General features: G+C 36.2%; 3 protein-coding genes across 4 annotated transcripts; all 3 read right to left on the bottom strand.

Annotated features, from left to right (window-relative positions):
* Positions 1 to 10: 10 nt before the first annotated feature.
* On the bottom strand, positions 11 to 3,521 carry LOC149398810 (Sucrase/ferredoxin-like family protein). Its single transcript, XM_089615932.1, has 5 exons — positions 3,150 to 3,521; positions 1,617 to 1,702; positions 1,215 to 1,523; positions 1,040 to 1,123; positions 11 to 733 (listed from the first exon to the last, which is right to left on the bottom strand). The coding sequence occupies exons 1-5, from the start codon at positions 3,474 to 3,476 to the stop codon at positions 265 to 267; spliced, it is 1,275 nt and encodes a 424-aa protein (XP_089472058.1). The 5' UTR covers positions 3,477 to 3,521; the 3' UTR covers positions 11 to 264.
* An 894-nt stretch (positions 3,522 to 4,415) lies between these two features.
* Positions 4,416 to 8,064, bottom strand: LOC149398809 (WEB family protein At5g55860-like). Its single transcript, XM_089615152.1, has 4 exons — positions 7,767 to 8,064; positions 7,460 to 7,570; positions 6,927 to 7,121; positions 4,416 to 6,377 (listed from the first exon to the last, which is right to left on the bottom strand). The coding sequence occupies exons 3-4, from the start codon at positions 7,101 to 7,103 to the stop codon at positions 4,602 to 4,604; spliced, it is 1,953 nt and encodes a 650-aa protein (XP_089471278.1). The 5' UTR covers positions 7,104 to 7,121; positions 7,460 to 7,570; positions 7,767 to 8,064; the 3' UTR covers positions 4,416 to 4,601.
* A 4,670-nt stretch (positions 8,065 to 12,734) lies between these two features.
* On the bottom strand, positions 12,735 to 18,126 carry LOC149398808 (25S rRNA (cytosine-C(5))-methyltransferase NOP2A-like). 2 transcript variants are annotated; one of them, XM_089615487.1, is made up of 18 exons: positions 17,991 to 18,126; positions 16,554 to 16,830; positions 16,311 to 16,483; positions 16,152 to 16,215; positions 15,938 to 16,071; positions 15,744 to 15,827; positions 15,550 to 15,624; positions 15,082 to 15,153; positions 14,724 to 14,797; positions 14,584 to 14,636; positions 14,325 to 14,434; positions 14,160 to 14,228; positions 13,998 to 14,072; positions 13,802 to 13,894; positions 13,635 to 13,714; positions 13,420 to 13,519; positions 13,076 to 13,335; positions 12,735 to 12,968 (listed from the first exon to the last, which is right to left on the bottom strand). In XM_089615487.1, exons 2-18 carry the CDS (start codon positions 16,819 to 16,821, stop codon positions 12,905 to 12,907), a joined length of 1,848 nt encoding a protein of 615 aa, XP_089471613.1. In that variant the 5' UTR covers positions 16,822 to 16,830; positions 17,991 to 18,126; the 3' UTR covers positions 12,735 to 12,904. The 2 variants fall into 2 exon arrangements, with proteins under 2 accessions (XP_089471613.1, XP_089471612.1); XM_089615486.1 differs by having other exon boundaries at positions 13,635 to 13,894.

Raw genomic sequence — 18,126 nt, 5'->3', positions numbered from 1 at the left:
AAAAAAAAACTAAAAAAATAAAGATAGATATATTGAATAAAAAAAAAAAGAACATTTAACATATACAAAACCATATATCAAATGCAGAAAAATAAAACAAAACAACAAAACCAAAAAAATCATACATCCTTACAAACATCTTCCTCCTCCAAAGGCAGTCTGTGTTGTGTGTGTATGTATATAAATATATTGTATATCTTCTTCTTCCATGGATGCATTATAAAGTATATATACCCATATATATGCATTTGTTTTGTGAGAGGACTATCTGGAGTGATTTCTGTAAAAGCTATACGCGACGGCCACGGAAAGAGCAGCGAAAGCTACGGCGAGAGCGGCGTAAGTGTCGTCTCTCTCCCAATTCTCGAGCCACGTCGGCATCGAAACGACCCTCCGAGAACTTGAAATCCCTTTTCCGCTATTCCCCCGAGAAAGATTTTTCCTGATGCTCGGTTTCTTTTTCTTCGTTCTATTCTTCTTCTCTTCTTCCTCGGACGCATCGTCGGTGTTTTGGCAGCAAGAAGAAGAGTTTCCGTTGCTTCCGTTTCCGATTCCTTTGCAACAACCCGTGACGATCTCGACGGGTTTGGATCTCGAAGCGTTCGATTGCTGTTGCGCTTGCTCGTTAGAGTCGTCTTTTACTTCGTTTGCTTCTTTGCCCTTTTTACCGTTCATTTGGAGTCTCGAGTTCTGAGATCCGATCTGCTCTTCCTTCGATAAACCCATCTGACCCCTGAAAAGTAAAAAAATCAAGTTTATGTACATTCCATTAGTAATATTTCTTGTTTAAATAGTCCCGGCTTTGGCAATGAATTTGGATATTTCAAGAGTTTAGGGTGATTCGAGAAACGCTTGGCTCTCAAACAATCCATATCTAAAATGTTCAATGTCTTTCCTCTTTTAATCTCCCCGATATTTATAAACTAATACAACTTCTAGTTATTGTATATAAACCCCGTAGCTATCTACTAATTATTTCAACTACCCCAATCCCGTAGAGTCTTAACAGAAAAAAAAAAGTTTCCGAAATTTATTTCACCTCCAAAGTCTGTCTACAATTTCTCCTTTCCCAATATGCAACTCGAGCAACGCCGTTACATCTTCTGGGGTCACATATCCATACCTGAGAAAAATAATAAAACAAAAAACTAGTTGAACAAAAAAAAAATCAATATCGACATGTGGAATTTTTTTTTTTTTTTTTTTACCCTTACCAGTGTCCGGTAATTTCTCCATTGTGATTACCGGGGCTGAATATAATCACATTCCCAGCGTACTTATGTCCCCCGATGTGTGAACAAGGGCTAACAGAGACTTTTCCAAGAAGACCGTGCAACTCTATCTCGTCCCTGAATCTACTAACCAAAGCCGGTCCACAAACTCCGCACCGACGGTCCCGAGAGCCGTGACAGCACACGAAAATATACGAACCTTGCAGAGATTCGGGGGTCATTTGCAGCCAATCGCTGTCATTCACGAGCACTTCTTCGACGAATGTTTCCACGTCAAAGTGTGTCAATCTCCTGTAATAATTGGGTCAGAACTCGATTCATGGAATAGATATGGAAGCAACTGAAAGTAAACAAAAGATGAGAGATTGTGAATGAATGAATGACCTGTATCGAACCATGTCAGGGAAAATCAACACGTCCCCGTTTGATGTCTCTGTGCCATCGTGTCCCTCGCATATCGTTAATCGGGTCTAGAACAAGAAAGTCTTGAATGAGAAACGAGAATGAAATAAGATTTACTTTTATATAATATCAACAGCTATGCTAGAAGGTAGATATTTTATGAATATGGTATGAAAGGCATTATATTATGTATCCACCAAAGAAATTAGGATATTAAAAGAAGAAAAAAAAAAGGTTTCACCTTTATTCCAAAGTTTAGGCCATAAAAGGCAACTCTTTTACGTTCCGGCTTAACGAAGGTCAAACCGATATTAAATGAACAAATGCAGATATGAAAACTATTCCAACATATCACTCAACATATTCTTATGTGAGGACTATTTTAGCGTAAAGCCTCGAAATTTCCATATTTAAATCAATGCAAAGTTCAGAGCTTGTATACATTACATTTTTATCCGAAACAACGATAATCAAATCCAAACCATACCAAAAGTGACAATCATTTAAGCCTAAAACACCACAAAGCAAACTCAAATACATCGAACAATTACGTTTAAAAGTAACCAAACAATACATTCCCACTTTTAATTACCAACTAAGCTTCAAAGCAAAAGCTTCTTCACAATAAATGGAATCTAATAACTAGCATTGCAACCAATCCAACTCGCTCCAATGTCAAAATCCTCTAGAGTAAGTAATCTAAACTCTTAGACTTAGAAGTATCAAATTAGAAAGAAAAAGAAAAAAAAAAAAAAAAAAAAAAACACCAACAAATCCAAAAGGCCAACAAGTAATTGTTAGATTACCTAAACAAAACCTCATTTACATTTCTCATGAATCAAAGGACCCAACTTCACAAGCCAAAATCCTAAAAAATCTAATAAAATGAGCACCTATCCCAAACATAAACTCATTCATGATTCAAAATCTAGAAAAATCTTACTCTTTTAAAAAACAAATACCTTCAAACATGTCATAAAAGCATAATAAACTAAGGAGAGAAAAATTAAACTATATGTTTTCCTAAAATAAAAAAAAAAGCTTATGTTGTAATCCACATTTATTCACAAGAAATCAGAAACACAGAACCAATTTTAAATGACAAGAAAAAAAAAAAAAAAAACCAAGAGTTCAACTATTGAAGACCGAAAATATATACATATTTCAACTTTTGATGAGCAAAACACCTGAAATCAACAAACGTAAAGGAAATAGGACACACTAGTCTATAAGAAATCCAAAACACATAGAACCACTTCAAATTCCCAAAATGAAAAAAAAAAAAAAAAAACCAGATTTCAACTTTAAAACCCAAAAAAAACACCTGAAATCAACGAACCCTAAGATTTAAAATAAATAAAAATCCAATTCCCCCAAGAAGCTTGTTTGTAAGCCACATTGGTTCACTCGAAACACAAAGAACCTATTCAGCTTCCCAAACGAACGAAGAAAAAAAATAAAATGAAGCAAAGATTCAAACTTTAAAAGACGAAAAAAACCCTAAGAATCGGAGACCTGTCTTTTGAGGCGGGGCTTCCGGGCGGAGAGGGCGGCGGAGAGGAGGCGAGGGACGCGGTCGAATTCAGCGGCGGCGATGCGCGGCGGCCAGACGCGGGGGTTCTTGTAGCAGAGGAACACGTGGCGGTCGTAGAAGTCGACGGTTCCGGCGAGGGGCTCGGCGGCGAAATCGGGGCGGGAGAAGCCGAAGTCGGAGTCGGCGGAGGGTTCGGGAGCGGAGAGAGAGTATTCCGACGAGAGGAACGACGAGTCCAGCGGGTCGGAGGACGACGACAGGGACGATGACGTCACCGCCTCGTCTCTCAAGCTCATACTCGCCGCCATGAAAGAGAGAGAGAGACTGTTTGTGTTGTTGTTCCAAAGCAGTGGGAAGCGGAGGGTTGGAAGTGAATAATAGAGAGAGAGAGAGAGAGAGAGTGAAAGAATTGGACACGTGATCACCAAAGACGGTCTTTTTTTTTTTTTGTTTTTTGGTAATTGTTTCATTTTATTCTTGACCAAGAGAGGGAAAATATCAAATATGTCGTTTCTATTTACTTTTGTAAAAAAAAAAATAATAATAATAATAATACGGGTTACCCACACTTAATGGTCAAAGTTAACCCCCTTTCATTCCGAATTCGAATGAATCAAATCATGGTTAAGAACTTCAGAGATGGAACAGTAAATAAAATAAATAATTTAAGAAATTCTGTGATGTGATTATTTTCTTTAATTATTTTATTGATTATTATATATTTTTTATGATGTCGATATATATATATATATATATCGATTCCAATTTTGATTCTGTTTTTTTTAATAAATGTTTTTTTATCAACTAGAATATTCTAGGAATATGCTTCTATTATAAATATAAAAAGAAAAAAACTATATTCTATAGGCAATTAGACGTGTGGTAATCCAGTTTAAAAAAAAAAAATAGACGTGTAGTAAATTGTAATATTATATGGTATCATAAATATGATTTTTTTTCATTGTCGATATATTTAACATTCACCTATGCAAGGTTTTGTTTAATTTTTTTTTTTTTTTGTCTGCGAAGCAAATCCTTACGTATTTCAAGAGTTTTTTTTTTTTTTCAATCTATTATATCTCATTAATTATAGCACAAACAAAAAGCTAAAGAAAAAAAACGGTTCCAAAAAATAAAATAAAAACAGGCAAAAGGAAAAAACCGGAAAGACAGATTTTTTTTTTTTTTTTTAGAACTATTCACACTTCTTACACCAAGCAAATAAAAAAACATGAAAAAAAAAAAAATCTACAAACTTGTCTCTCATTCATCCATATACACAAAAAATCACACTACCCCTTTTAAACTTAGTAACCAAAAAAAAAGTGATTCAAATTCCATCATAATACACAAACAAAACACAAACACCTTTCTTTTTTCTTCAGTAAAGTCTCAACCTTTTTTTTTATTGACTCACATTCACACACACTCTTTCAAACCGGTCTCTCTCCGGGAAGATAAGACGGCGATCCTCCTTCGATCTGATTCCTCTTCCGATTGAAAATCCCGCTCAAGTTCGGCAACAACGCCTTCTTCGACGCCGCCGAAGATTTCTCCTTCTCCAGCTTCCTCTCCCTCGCCGGAGAGAATCTCGCCGGAGAAGTCTCCGGCGAGGCCTCAACGGCGGCGGTCTCGGCCAGAATCCGAGCCGCGGCCTCGGCGGCTTTTTTCCGCTCCTTCTCGCGCCACCTCTTGAGCTCTCCCTCGACCGCCCTCTTGGCCGCCTCGGCCATCTCGGCCCTCTTGACCGCCTCGGCCGCGGCGGAGCTCATTTCCCCGATCTCTTTCCGGGCGTTTTCCAGTCTCTTGAGAGCCTCGTTCTCGCCGGCCCTCACCGCCGCCGCCTGAGCCTCCGCCGCCGCCACCTTCATCCCCGCCAGCCTCTCCGACTCCCCGACCTTCCGGCTCAGAGACTCGAACTCGTCCCTCGAGATCGTGATCCCCGTCCCGCCCGAGCTCGAGATCGACGTCCGAGCCGCGTTCGTCTCCTCCGAAACCGCCCTGATTCTCCCGAGCGCCTCTCGCTCCGCCGATTTCGCCTCCTCGGCCTCTCGCTCCGCCGCTCCGAGCCTCTCCTCGGCCTCCCTCGCCGCCCGCTTCGTCTCCTCGGCCTCGTTCCTCAGAGCCTCGGACTCGGCTCTCGCTCTCTCGGCTTCTCTCTCGGCCTCCTCGGCTTCGAGCGAGAGCTGGCTCAGCGTCGAGACCATCTCGTCGCACGAGCTTCTCGCCCGGGTCTCGCCGGCGAGCCGGGCCTCGAGCTCGGATTTCGCCTCGCGGAGCCTCGCGCCGAGATCGCCCGCGGCCGATTCCGTCTCCGCTTCTCTCTCCCTCAGCTCCGAGTGCTCTCTCTTCGCCTTCTCGAGTTCGAGCTTCAGCGATTCGACTAGGCTCTTCAGCGAGCTTTCCTCTTCGGCGACTCTCTGCAACGAGCCTTTCGCGTCGTCGAGCTCCGAGGTCACGGTCCGCACGGACTCCGAGTCCGAAGCTTTAGCGCTCTCGATTTGCCTCCGCGCGTCGCCGATCTCGCTCAGAGTCTCGGCGAGCTTCGATTCGAGGCTCGAGCACGATCCGGGGTCGAGCTCTTTCTTCAAAAGATCCAAACTTTTTGCCGATTCCTCGAGCCGGGACTTGTGGGACCGCCTCTCCGAGTCCTTCTCGGAGAATATCTTGGCTTGCTCCGTCTGGGCTTGCACGCACGCGAGCTTGACCTGCTCGGCCGATCGCTTCGCCGAAGCGATCTCCTTCGAGAGCTCGCCGATCCTCTCCCGATTCGCTCTCTCTCCGTCTTTGGCCTCCGATTCTCGCTTCAGCGCCGCGGATTTCTCTTCCGCGGCGACGTCGCTGTCCCGGCGAATCTTCCTCAGTTCCTGCTTCGCCGCGTCGAGTTCGGTGATCATCGCCGAGTACTGAGTCCTCGCCGACTCGAAGTCGAGCTTCCACGAATCGACGTTGTTCCCAGCGCCATCGACATCGTTCGCCTCTCCGTGTTGCTTCGCCCGAGCTTTCGCTTCCTCGGTCGCCTTGAAAGCCGATTCCTTCGATTCGCTCAAGATCTTCAGCTTGCTTTTTAGCTCTGCGACTGTAATCTTGGCCTTCTCGAGCTCGGCGAGAGCGTGGGTTCTGGTCGTTTCGGCGTTGGAAAGTTGGTCCTTCAACTTCTTCAGATCTTTCTCGGCCAAGTGAAGCTGTGTTTCCTTGGCCAATACCTTCTGCGATATCGAAAAAAAAAAAAAACAAAGCACGGCCTTCAAATGAGAAAAAGCAAGCGAAATACCCAAGAGTTCGGTGATTAGTACAGCGAAACTCTAATTGACACGATCACCAATTAAACAGAAGATATAAAATTGCCTTTTGCATCTCAATTTACCAAAAACTAATTTCGCCAATTAAAAAAAAAAAAACTTTCCTTTGGGCAAAGTTAACAAGGACAAAACAACCGAAACTGTCGATTACAACATGATTTTTCAAAATGAACAAAGCATTTCAATAAAACTCAATATGAATGATATTTCTCCTTATTCTCAATTTCAAATACAAGCCGTTTCAGTAACATCTGTTTAATTTTTTGAACGGTTAAATAAAACCCCAAGCTTATTTCAATCAAATGAAATGAAACTTTTCAACAAAACTCAATACGCACTTACGCATTTATATTGATCCCACTCGTATTGTGATGCAAAATCACATTTTTTTTTTCCTTCTCAACTTCGAATACAAGCCGTGTCAGTAAAAAATAAAAAATAAAAAAAATTGTTTACCTCAGCGGAATAAGGTTTAGGCTTCCTAATAGCGGGTCTCTCTCCGGAGAAAGCACCTTCGCCGAACAGCGTGACCGCATCTTTTACGGACTGAAACGGCGCTCGAGTGTCGATTTCTCCGACCTCGGCTTTTGCATTCGGAGAATCTCGAGCACCCGAACGGTCCTTCGCAACCATGCTGATTCTTTTCCGTCTCTGATTTCACAACATAACAAAGTTCAAGGAAAAAAAAAAACCTAAAATGATTATGGCTGCTAGATGAAATGCAAAGAAAATGAACTTGAAGAAACAATATTGATTCTACTAATTCATAGCAAACTAATCATCATCAAGACACTACCACGAGAATTATTTATCGTATCTCAAATTAAAACCATGCTTATCCAAGTTCTACACATTCATATAGAGAGCATATCGATCGTTTACCAAAGCTCAGAGAATAGATTCCATAAAGGAGAGAAAAAGTTTCAATTTTTCGGATAATGATTGTGCTACATGAAAAAAAGATGAATTATGCGCTTGAAAACCCTTACCTCAGTTTTTATTTTTTATTATTTTATATAATTATCCTCAATAAACCCAATTTGAATTCACTCGCTTTCAATGATGACAACCCAGTTTCTTTTTGCAATTCAAGTCGCCATCTGTAAAAATTGAAAAAAATATCACTTTAAGAACTAAATTAAATACCCAAATCAAACGAACATATTAAAGCTCGAGCTATGGTAAAAAAAAATTTGGAAATGGACCGTGATAAGAAAAACCCTAAAACCCTAGAAATCATCACGCAGAACAGAACAGAGGTCGTAGAATAATTCAAACGCTATTCGAGACACTTACACGGAAATCTGAGGGTTTCAGTGGATCATCGGCGAGTCGTCTTTGAGCTTTTTCGAAAGTCAAAAGTCTCTCGAGCGTGTTTGAAGCTTTTTAAAAAAATTTAGATAAATATTTATATATATATATAGAGAGAGAGAGAGCTACGAAAGCTGTTTTACAGAGCCTGAAAAGGGTTTTTGGTTTGAGAAACTTCACGGGTTTGTTAAAGGAGATAACTTTAGTTGAGGTTTCTTAGCTGGTTAGAAATGGCTAAACAAATTTAGTGTTTTAACTTTTTAGTTTATAGAGATTAGAGAGAGAGAGATTGAAATTTTCAAAAAGGTGTTGGAGACAAATATTTTATATCATCATGCAATGAAGTTCGTGAGAAAGATCGTGTGCGCTTTGCTTATCGTGAGCCCTCTTTTCTTGTTCAACTTCAATCAAATGGCTGTACTTCATAGTTAATGGACACCATATAAGTCAACGAGGTCTTTCCTTTTTCTTTTATTTTTGTATTTTTATATTTTCTCTTACATTTTCTTGTCGAAGGTAAAAGTATTCACCATGAGTGAGCTTAAGGATCTAATATGAGATACATCATATACACATATTTTTTAAGAATAATTGTTAGCATTCATTTAATAAAGATTGAGCGAGCATAATATTCAAATTCAAATATTATGAGCTATGGGAGATCTCATTGAGGTAATAAAAAATATTCACATTTCTAACTAAATCATTGTTCATAAAGAATAATTGAATCGAGCGATTGACTTGAAATCCAAGCCATGTGTTATTATGCCATTGGTGTAACAAATTTGGACATTTATGGCTCGACCAATGTTTAACATTTGAAGTAAAACCGTTGAATGGTGATTTGCATTTTAAGTACATCGTATCCGTTGATAGATTTTGCATTTATCGTATTGATGTCTTTTTTGATATCGAGATGAACAGAGTGTCATTGGGTTAGACTAAATTAATTGTTGGTCGATCATGAGTCACGATGTCTAAAAAAAGTTGATATCACCAAATGCTTTAAGAAAAAAAATTTACTATTTAAGACCTCGTATGATTCGCTAGACTGATAATGTGTATATCTATACGATGAATATTTTATCACCGTAAATAAGGAATATATGATTATATGAATGTTGTTAGATGATCATTTGAAAAACGATGAACTTTATTTATAAAATTGAAATAATACACCAAGAAAGATCCGCTTTCAAGGCTATCGAACTAGGCTCACAAGGCATGTTTCAGCTCATACGATGCAAATTTTGAGTTAACATACATACTCTTACTTTAATATAAGTTCAAATTTGACTTGTTGATGCATGTAGTCCATTTAATTCATTACGTTATTGAATAGTGCAATATCTTTGTTGTATGTCATATCATTGGATAAAAAGTCTCGAAGTAGTTCACTCTTAATCCTTCTTCAATTTAAAAAATCCATTTTTTTTTGTAAACTATGTGCATGTTATCACTTAAAAGAAATGTACGTTTTGTATATCCTCTTAAGTGAACATCATAATTCAAATTAGGCCGAATTCAAAGGGACCAACTTTAGCGACTACAATAAGCACAACCTTAGACGATCGAGACGTTGTAGGGATTGCCATGTCAGCTAATTACTTTATCCAAGGACTAAACTAATTATGTTTTCCTGCTAAATATGTGACTTGTGATCATGAACAAAACCTAAAGAGAGTGACTTTCTCTATATTTGTGTTATGCACTAAATACTATTATTATATTCATGTACATTATCTAATATTCATATCATAATCTATTGAGCAATGCTATTCAACACTACTCACGATGTTGAACGATCCACTCACAACGCGACACGTGGATGTTCAGTGCCACGTGTCGCGTTGTGAGTGGATCGTTCAACATCGTGAGTTGTGTTGAAAAGCATTTCCGTAATCTATTTTGTATAGCCCGAGTTTGGCTTCTAGTTATGTAAGCCTTTCTCAATATCTATCTTTATCTATATTCATACTTCATGTTCCAATGCCACACCGCTTTATAATAAATATTTTTTTATTTTTTGAATTATATTCCTTCCATTGTGCTTAGTTTATTAGTTAAGTGTGGGGTTTGGGTCTTTGAGAAGCTCAATTATTGGCGGTCTATGCTTTATGAAAACGGATGATTAAGATTAAACACGTGTAAGAAATATTTCACATTTTACTAGTCAAAGATAGAAAAAAGGAATAAACTTTTTGGGACAATTTACAATACTCTTCGTCGTATAATTTTATAAACGACGCTGATTGGAGATGATTCAATATTATTATTGAAGAATTGAATGGTAAACGCTAAACAAAAGAATCTACCAATCTAGTATCTATCTGCATTTAGTATTTTTGATATATGGCTCTATGTTGTATTTAATGGCCTACATGAGTCATGACTTAAATAATATATGGTAAATAATGAGTATAATAAGCTAAAGGCAATACTTGTCCCACTCCCACATATATTTTTATATTTATATGTTAAGAAAGTGGAGTTGAGACTTGAGAGATAACTATAATGGTTGAGTTGAGTAGGAGAAGAAATCAATGATGTCCAAATAATAGTGATAGTTTTCAGGGAATGTCACTTTATAATTGGCACAGACATGAAAGATCTATTTTTTTATGACACATGTAATAAAAAAAATTGCTGTAAAAATATCAGAGTATCAGAATATATAAATGCATCATTTATATATTATTACTATATGCATTTGAAAAAAAAAATATAAGAGAATTTAAATTCTTTACAATTAAATATGAAATTATGAATCATAAAAGGTTAAATTTTATTTTAAAAAATTATGGTGTAGGGTGGGAGTTGGTTTATATAACTATTCATTTAAAGCATGCCCATCATCACATAACAATTCCATTGTGCCCTATTTTCCTTTGTCCTTGAAGTTTTTTTTTTTTTTTTGAGTAATTTGTCCTTGAAGTTTAATTGTTCTGTTTTGTGGGGTATTTTTGCAGTGTTTAAATATCATCCATGGGTTGTATAGTATATAAAATAGGTCCACACGGCTTTAAAAGTGTACGGATCATTACACAAATAAATCATTGGAAATGATAAAGTTGCCCAATATCTTAATACCTTTTTAAATATCTAACCTCTTCTTGAACTTTTTCCATCGATAAACTGTAATATTGAATAGAAGTGCGGTGTTTCATGAGTACTCTTGTTCCTCAAAACAAATAAAATTAAAAAAAATTAAAAAAAAGAGCACTCTTGTAATGTAGCTTGTTATATTTCATATATAACCATTTTAAAAGTTGAAGAGAGCAAAAAGTGCAATGAGCATATATAGATTCTGTTCCACAATTGACCTATCTGGAAGTGGTCCAAGTGGACATGAATATTAATGCTTTAATATATATATATATATATATATATATATATATATATATATATATATTTCACCAAAATTAATTAAAAATATTTTTGTTATTTAATATCAAACTTGTTATTTGTTGACATACAAATCAACAAATCTTGATATTTGTTGACTTGTATGTCAATAAATATCAAAATTTGTTGACTTGTATATCAATAAATATTAAAAGTTATGGACGTGTATGGAAACAAATTTTGGAGGTAAAAAAGATGACAAAGCTCATAGCGAGGAAGAGGTCATCGTGGCGGAGGTCGCAGTGGAGTTGGTGGTGATATTTTGAACCAACGATTGTAATTATGTGTACATGAGAAACACAAAGAGAAAACAGAGAGATGATAGAACAAATAAATTTAAAGGTAACAAAATAATTGCAACATTAGCTTCACTAATATAATTGTCCATATTATAATTTAGGTTGATTTTGTGAGAAAAAAATGTGTAGCTATTAATAGTCTTGTCATTTCTCTACTATACCATGTACCACAATTGAGCTCTTTGGAATTGGACATAAATAAATGTTTTCTTTTCCACCAAAATTAATTAAAAATGATTTTTTTTCTCTATTTATCATCAATTTTCTTTTCCACCCTATTTTTTTTTAAATCAAGATATATTTTAATTTACTAATAACTATAGATGGATTTAAAATATATAAATAGCCATTGCGAGGGATGGATAAGGAACTAGTAAAGGGAAAAAGAAATACTTACTACTCAAAGATAGGGAAAAAAAATGGATAAACCTTTTGGGCCAATTTACAATACTCTTTGTCGTATACTTTTAGTAACGACAACTTATTAACAAACGAGTTTCATGTACTTTGAGCTCCAAAGAAACGAGAAAAATATAAACCACAGTTGAGTGAGACTGAAATCTGTATCACCACATTTTACCATTTTATTCAATTTTCACTTCCCTGTGTATCAATATTTCAGCCAAAAAAAGTACAAGTCTCCATTTAACACATGGAAGCAACGATGACAAAACTAGAGAAAAAAAAAAAAAAAAAAACCCCCACAAACATCATCACCAAAACCGTGGGTCTCTCCTGAAACTCATCAACCTTCCAAAAATAAACAAAATAAAAAAAAATAACAAAAATCATGCAATGATATAATTACACAATCTATTATGTTTGGATTGTCTATAAAAAAGGCTGTGACTGACTTACTCGGTGTAATTTAGAACCGAATCAGTTTGTTTGAACAGTTTATCGGCTTTCACATAACCAAGAATAAATAGGGCTATGATTTTTGGTGATTGAATCAGGCAGTGACGAGCTTACAGGTTTGTTCGGAGAGAGAGAGAGAGAGAGAGAGAGAGAGAGAGAGAGAGAGAGAGAGAGAGATTGCAGAGAGCTGAGAGTAAAGCAATATTGACTTGGGAAGCTTAATTCAAGCATTTTCCAATCCAAACACCGAAGCTTTAAATCATTGTGTAGGGTTTTTGAGGATCATAGCAAGGCCTGAACAGCAAATAAATCATTGCTTTCTCTCATATGATTTTTTTTTTTTTCCATTAAATTCAACTCAGCTATGACTCGTACTATCTTGGAGAATAAAAAAAAATGTCTTAATACAAAATAAATATGATTTCAAAATTACATATTTGTTGGTGAGAGTGAAACACCAAGCTACAATAAGTTATGGTAAATACCAAAGAGACAAAAATAAACAAAACTTTTTTGGGACTTTAAAGCTGCCATTTCATTTCATGGCTGTGTGTTGTTGTGTTACTTTGAAGTTTTTCTCTTCTTTGAGACTTCCGTTTCCCTCAAAGCCTTTCTCTTCTCTTCCCTGCACAAGTTTCAAACAGAGACACCAATAATCAACATTTGAAAAAGATATACGCATATATAAAAAAAAAAAAAAAAATAGAGAATAATCGAGCATCTCGATTTTACCTTGTTTTCGAGATTTCCTCTCTCGACGGGAATTTTCTCTTTTCCCACTTCCGAGGCGGCCGGGTTTCCTTTTGACCGTTCTCTTTGACTGATTTCTCGATTTCTTTCTTCGGCATTGACTTCGGTTTAGCGATCTTAACGGTCTCTTCATCTTCTTTTTCTTCTCGTTCTTCACCATCACTGTTGTTCTCAGCTTCTTCCACCGTTTCTGATGGTTCAGATGATCCGGGGGCCGATTTTGCATTGCTCATCTTTTTCAGCTGTGAGAGAGACACACAACAATGCCCGAAGAAGTTAAATTAACAATCTAGAGAGAGAGAGAGAGAGAGAGAGAGAGAATGTACCTTTGCAACGAAAAATCCATCCATGTTATGAACATGAGGATAAAAACGCCTCGTCTTGTCTAAAGAAGTGTGGAATCGGTGTTCCCTAAATCGGATAAACCTGACACGAGTAGAAACAGAAAAGGTGTAGTTGGGTTAAGGAACAATTATATATTTCTATAAAAATAAATAATAAAATGAATTAAAGAAAAAAAAATATATATCTTCATCCTTACCCTGGCTCGCCGAAGTCAAGCCCACATGGAACGAGTTTGACGTTCCTCCTCTTGAGCGCATAATCAATAACTGCTTCGTTCTGTAAGATATTGCCAAGGAATAAAAATGCAGTGCAAAAAATTCGAAAGGGTAAATTCGGAAGAAGTTTTAGTAAAAACAAACAAACCTCGGCAACCATTATCGAGCAGGTTGAGTAAACAACGTATCCTCCGGTTTTCGAATTAGCATCGACCATGTCAATTGCGGCAAGTAACAATTGCTATTAAAAATTATCAAAAAGTTGAGAGAAATACTTGTTTTTTTCCTCTCGATATTATAAGAGGGAAAAAGAAATGGGTAAAGATCGTGGTGAATTGTTGTACCTTTTGCAAGAAAACGCATTTCTGTATTTCTTCCAAGCTTTTAGAAGTCTTAACAGACTCGTCTTTAGAGATAACCTGGCAAATTTGATCTCTATTGATTAAGAAAACACACTAAAATAAAATAAAAAATAAAAAAAATGAAAGCATTGCTCATTCTCTTACCCCGGTCCCACTGCAAGGAGCGTCTAGTAACACTCTATCAACTGCGTTGACACCCAAAACTCGAGGTAGCTGAAAGAATAATAATATTAAAGAAATAAACAAGTTTATGTATATAAAACACAACGGTATATTAGAAATTTACACATGTATTAGAGATTATCTAACCTCTTTTCCGTCGTAGTTACAAACTACAGTGTTCGTGACTCCCATTCTACTAATATTAGCAGTGAGCGACTTGAGCCTCGGAACCTTGAACTCGTTTGCATATATGATTCCTAATAAGTTTGGCACAACCAAGAACATCTCAAGAAAACAAGAACGAAAAGTATAGAGAGCTTTGTACAAAAACAAAGTAGAGACATAGAATCAAACACAAAGACTTGGGTGAACAAAAAGGAGGAAAAAAATGGGTTGAAAATATTACCGCTATTTTTCATCAGAGCGGCAATGTAAGTAGTTTTACCACCAGGTGCGGCACTGTAAAAAGAATAAATTATAAAAAAATAAGTGTAAAAAGATATGTACAAAGCCTATAAATATGGTAAAGTTCAATTATTCACTCACGCCATGTCAACGACGCGCTCATTTTCTTGAGGTGCTAGTGCCATGACGGGCAAAAAAGAGCTCGCACTTTGGAGCTGAAAAATTGAAACCACAAATTAAAAATCATCAATTTCATGTGCTAGGACTTTAGAGTACAAAACAATTAGTCAATTCTTACGAGTGGTTAGCTTGTAAATACAAAGATGTAAATATCAATTGGCAGAGGAAATCAGTTGGGTTTTAGGCTTTTCCCTTTCGGGAGATTTCCGGGTCTCTCAAACACTCGAGTTTATCTTGTTATCAATGAAATGAGAAGGTTTCTAATAAACAAAGTGCCAAACTTTAAAAAAAAAAAAAGAAATGAAACACTCAAACATACCATATAATGACCAGCCATGTACTCTGGGGTTGCTCCAACTGGAACTTGTGAATCATAGACAACAAGTCCAACCTGAAATAACACAATCCAAATTAACAAAGAAAACTCTCTCCGTGTGTGTATGTGTATATAAAGAAAAATAGATATACGAAATAGTCACTCAAAATTAAATTAGCCAAGGTTTTAAACTTTCTAACAAAATAGCCAAGGTTTATAGTCAAAATAGCCAAACTTTGAGGCTGTCAATTATATTTTTGACACACTTATATAAAATGCATGTACATGGTCAAAAAAAATATTAACACCTAGTCATTGCAATTTTTTTTTAATCTTTGGCTATTTTGCTGATTTTAGACAAACCTTGACAGTTTTGAAAATTCATTAGTGATATTTGGTTATTTAGCAAGAATAATATATATATATATATATATAGATAGAGAGAAAGAGAGAGAGAGAGAGAGAGATTACTTTGGACCATTTGCTCAAAGGATCCAAGTTTACTCCTCTGTTTATCAGAACATCTGCCAAATCCCGTCTACGAGTCTAAGCACATAGAGAAAATATTGCAATCATTAGTAGTCAATGAAACAACTTTACGATAAATCAATAATTGATGATCATATTAAGTGTATGAAAAGTGTTTGTAGCATTATTTGTGGCACCTTTAACGTGTTTGTCCTGATGCATAAAGGTCGAGGCTTTTCAAAGGCTTCGATAAGTTCAATGAGCTCATTAACCGGAAACATCTAAAAAAAAGGATAACGCAAATTGTTAGTACACATAAATGATAGAAAGAAGATGTGAAATTATGAACTATAATCACTAGACATTTATCGAATCAATAACGCTCAAGTACCTCGACTAAAGCTCCGATCATGAATTCGTTGTAGCCGAAAGAAGAACTCAAGTCATGCTTAAGCTGGTCGACATATTGTTTTCTCGTTACGCTTTCTTGCCTCAAATTATTAAAATTTGACAACACCCGAGCAACTGAAAGAACAATTTCGATTCGAAATCTGCAATTCAGTAAAAAAAAAAAAAAAAAAAAAAAAAAAAAAGAAGAAACTCACTGTCTTTAATCCTCCTCTGGATATTTTGCAGATCGGGAACTCCGTTTGCCTCTTCTTCGAGCTCCTATAATAAATCATTGAACAACAAAAACATCAGCAAAAAAAAAAAAAAAAATGACCAGGTAACTTGTACTATAGTGCAGTGAAGACAATGACCACCTTATTAGTCGGTAATATGAATTCATCGGATTCGAATTTAATGTTGTCCTGAAATTCATCAGCCGCTTCTTTTTCCTCGCGATCCTTGTCATCATCAAGGACTTCTGATTTTTTCACTAAATCATCTCCATCCGAGCCTGAGTCTGAGTCTGAATCTGACCCTGAATCCTTCTCTGTAGCAACGCAGTTATAACCGATGTAAAAAAAAAAAAAAAAAAAAAAAAAAAAAAAAAAAAAAAGTACCTTCGTTGTCACCTCCTTCAAGGAAATCATCAGTAAAAGGATTATCTCCGTCTTCGGAAATGTCTGAGCCCGAATCAGAGTCGCCGAGCGAGACTCCCTCGAACTCTTCGAGATCCTTTACTTGCTCTTCGTCCGAGAGATCAGAATGGTCGGAAATTTCTTCTTTCTTCGAGTTTTTTGCGGTGACGAAACTGCCCTTTTGATTCTTCTTCGGCGGAGGAGCTTTCTTTCCCTGGAAGCCTTTTTTCTTACTAAGAGCTCCGGCCATTAAAAAAACCTGTTAAACAGACACCACAAATATGTAAATGAGAAAGCTTTTGAGCGAAATAGTTCAGCTTTGAAACGGCGTGTTTCAATTTCGCTAGGGTTCCGGGATTTGTGGGTGCTAAAAAAATCGCTAGAAAAAATAGCAGAACAAAGGAAAAGGGGTGCTATGCAATGCAATGAACGAAAGAAGCAAGCTTTTCTGAATAGAAAGAAAAAGAGATAGAGAAATGACTTTGGAATTGCTAAAGACTATCTTTTTATTTAGTTTCAATATAAACCCATAAAGCCTAAGAAACCAAAGCTCTTATTTCTCTTCTTCTTCTTCTTCCTTTGCTCGCTTCTTTAGTTTCAGGCGGCGGGTACAAGGTTTAGAAGAAGGTTTTTCCCTTTTTATTCTTAATTTTTTTTATTTGCACCAATTTTTTTATATTTTTTATGTTGGCTAATTTTTCAAACAATATTACTTTTATTATTTTCTACCGACCTGGAAAAACGCATAAGGCATTTTTTTTTCTTCTTAATTAATATATATATATATATATATATATATATATATATATATATATATATACTAGAATTTTTCGTTGCAAAGAAAAAGTTCATGAAAGCTCCAAAATATACCTGTAAAGTTGTTAAAAAAATACTAAATAATTATCCAATGATGCATGATAATCTGCAATAACATTTCTCAATAAGATTTAAAGCATGATAAAGATTGAAACATATACATATATATATATATATATATATAAATAGTGGAAAATCATAACAAAACATTTAAAAAAATGACTCTTCTGAAACTCAATTTTAAGAGTAAAACAAAAAATTAAGTCCTGCAAGTATCGAGTTTTCAACTTTATAATTATATCACCGATAAATTGATAAATAAGTAAATAATCAATGCCCAATATTTAAGCTGAAATTTTTTAGACTGTTCAGCTAGCAAAACCAACGTCCCTAGTAGAGGTATACACACAAATTAAAACCGCAAATATTGAAGCTTTTTTTTTCTTTTCTCAAGCTCAGTTATGGCTGTAACGAGATACAATACAAAATCACTGTTCCTGAACCGAGTTTCCGAATAATTTTACAAACATAAATACTGTAAACAAAAAATTGCACAAATTAGTTGAAATTTCGATGCTTTGACTTGAATACACGTGAACGTACCTTTGACTTGGCTTGGCCGAAGTGATGATACGGAGCGAGATAGGTCAGCTTCAAAACGACGTGTTTTGATTTCGCTAGGGTTCTGGGTTTATCAGAGACGGAGAAGAAAGAAAAGGGTAAAGAGAGTCATTGGTGG

Source organism: Urtica dioica, chromosome 5 (assembly GCF_054948205.1).
Source record: "Urtica dioica subsp. dioica isolate 48M chromosome 5, U.dioica_male_clone48M_v1_H2, whole genome shotgun sequence".
Taxonomy (NCBI): Eukaryota; Viridiplantae; Streptophyta; class Magnoliopsida; order Rosales; family Urticaceae; genus Urtica; species Urtica dioica.
This window is presented reverse-complemented; position numbering and strand designations above follow the sequence as displayed.

Bases quoted from the DNA above. Each gene is read 5' to 3' on its own strand.
- LOC149398809 (XM_089615152.1), bottom strand. From the start codon at position 7,103: ATGGTTGCGAAGGACCGTTCGGGTGCTCGAGATTCTCCGAATGCAAAA. The intron at 6,378-6,926 runs GTAAACAATTTT...TCGATATCGCAG, and splicing joins CTAAACCTTATTCCGCTGAG to AAGGTATTGGCCAAGGAAAC.
- LOC149398808 (XM_089615486.1), bottom strand. From the start codon at position 16,821: ATGGCCGGAGCTCTTAGTAAGAAAAAAGGCTTCCAGGGAAAGAAAGCT. The intron at 14,229-14,324 runs GTTAGATAATCT...TTATTCTTTCAG, and splicing joins GTAACTACGACGGAAAAGAG to CTACCTCGAGTTTTGGGTGT. The intron at 14,073-14,159 runs GTAAGAGAATGA...CAAATTTGCCAG, and splicing joins CTCCTTGCAGTGGGACCGGG to GTTATCTCTAAAGACGAGTC.
- LOC149398810 (XM_089615932.1), bottom strand. From the start codon at position 3,476: ATGGCGGCGAGTATGAGCTTGAGAGACGAGGCGGTGACGTCATCGTCC. The intron at 1,524-1,616 runs GTCATTCATTCA...CAATTATTACAG, and splicing joins CCTGACATGGTTCGATACAG to GAGATTGACACACTTTGACG. The intron at 1,124-1,214 runs GTAAGGGTAAAA...TATTTTTCTCAG, and splicing joins GGAGAAATTACCGGACACTG to GTATGGATATGTGACCCCAG.